Source organism: Propithecus coquereli, unplaced genomic scaffold (genome assembly GCF_000956105.1).
Source record: "Propithecus coquereli isolate 6110/MARCELLA unplaced genomic scaffold, Pcoq_1.0 Scaffold47, whole genome shotgun sequence".
Classification (NCBI taxonomy): Eukaryota; Metazoa; Chordata; class Mammalia; order Primates; family Indriidae; genus Propithecus; species Propithecus coquereli.
In genome coordinates, this window is record NW_012150507.1 from 5020342 (window position 1) to 5021897 (window position 1556).

At 43.6% G+C, this 1556-nt stretch overlaps 1 protein-coding gene across 1 annotated transcript; it reads left to right on the top strand.

Moving 5' to 3' along the window:
* Positions 1-228: 228 nt before the first annotated feature.
* HSPB3 (heat shock 27kDa protein 3) lies at positions 229-752 on the top strand. Its single transcript, XM_012655284.1, has one exon. It carries the CDS (start codon positions 258-260, stop codon positions 708-710), a length of 453 nt encoding a protein of 150 aa, XP_012510738.1. The 5' UTR covers positions 229-257; the 3' UTR covers positions 711-752.
* The last annotated feature ends 804 nt before the right edge of the window (positions 753-1556 follow it).

A 1556-nucleotide genomic window follows, 5' to 3' on the forward strand; every position in this document is an offset into this window, starting at 1 on the left:
GGGCAGCTTGTGCATGCTGTGTGCTAAATGCAACTCTGAAACATGCCCTATAAATAGCCGTTCATTGTCAGCGTGTGAGAAAAGACAAGAGAGTGTGCCGTGGTATGATTCAGGCCTAATTAAGTGGTTGCGTCTGGGGAGGGCTATAAACGAGTCGCTGCTCCTACTGGCAACCCAGTCGGCAGGCAATTGCAAAGGCTCGCCACTGCCTGCGGGTGCTCGGAGGGAGGCTGTCCAATGCTGCTTCTGCCTCCACCATGGCAAAAATCATCCTGAGGCACCTCATAGAGACTCCAGTGCGTTACCAGGAGGAGTTTGAAGCTCGAGGTCTGGAAGACTGCAGGCTGGATCATGCTTTATATGCCCTGCCCGGGCCAACCATCACCGACCTGAGTAAGGCCAGGGCGGCGCAGCCTCCTGCAGCGGACGCGGAGGCACAGATGCTGCCCCGGGAAGACAAATCCCGCTTTCAAATCCTGCTGGATGTGGTCCAGTTCCTCCCCGAAGACATCATCATTCAGACCTTCGAGGGCTGGCTGCTCATAAAGGCACAGCACGGAACCAGAATGGACGAGCACGGTTTTGTCTCACGAAGCTTCACCCGACAGTACAGACTGCCGGAGGGCGTGGAGACCAAAGACTTGTCCGCGATCCTCTGTCACGATGGAATTCTGGTGGTGGAGGTAAAGGGTACAGCCAGGGCTCAGTGAAGCCTTATCGGTTCCTGTTCACAAGACACTGAGATTCTTATAGTTCAGTCCATCGTAGCACGGGAATGACTGTATGACCCACGTCTGAAATGATTCGCTATGGCTTTTATGAAGATTAAAAATATATGCACAGTTCCTGGTATGTTGAGGTTGTCTTTATTATTTCTTACTCAGAAAGGAAAATTGTTAAATAGGTTTGTGCAGCTCAAACTGATACTGTGCTTACAGCTGAAACATTGGAAATTTAGGAGACTGCAGTTTGATATCAGAGAGGACGGGGGCTTATTTCTTCCTTACTCCAGCACCACCAGAGAGGCTGCGTTGGTGCTCCTCGATGGCAAAAGAGCCAAACTCGTTTAAAGAATTCGTATCCATTTTATGAAAATATTTTATATTGCTAAAAAGAGTTGTGATTCCCTTCACTTGATAAGCTTTTCTTTTCAGTGCATTTTGATTAAAGTGGTGCTTTGTAAATATGGGGCCTGGAAATTAAAGTATAATTCTTGCAAATTGGGTCTGAAATCTATTTCTGATTCACTATAATAACCTGTTTTAAACTGTAGTTGGAATTTTCAGATGTAAATCTTATTTTTAAAAAGTTCAAATATATACCTCATTCATCTTTTTTTAAGCTTAACTGAATCCTATCTGAAGTGTTTATTTAAAAAGATAGTGTAAGTTCCATAGATACTTACAAAATATTATTAAAATACATATTAACATATCCCCTTATAAACTAACATTAAGTTTAGGAAACCGCTTTAAAAAGTTTGATTACTAAGTTCAGTGAGTTTTAATCTGTGCCATTTAGATGTTCCTTAAAATTGTAGATTTCAGAAGATGGAA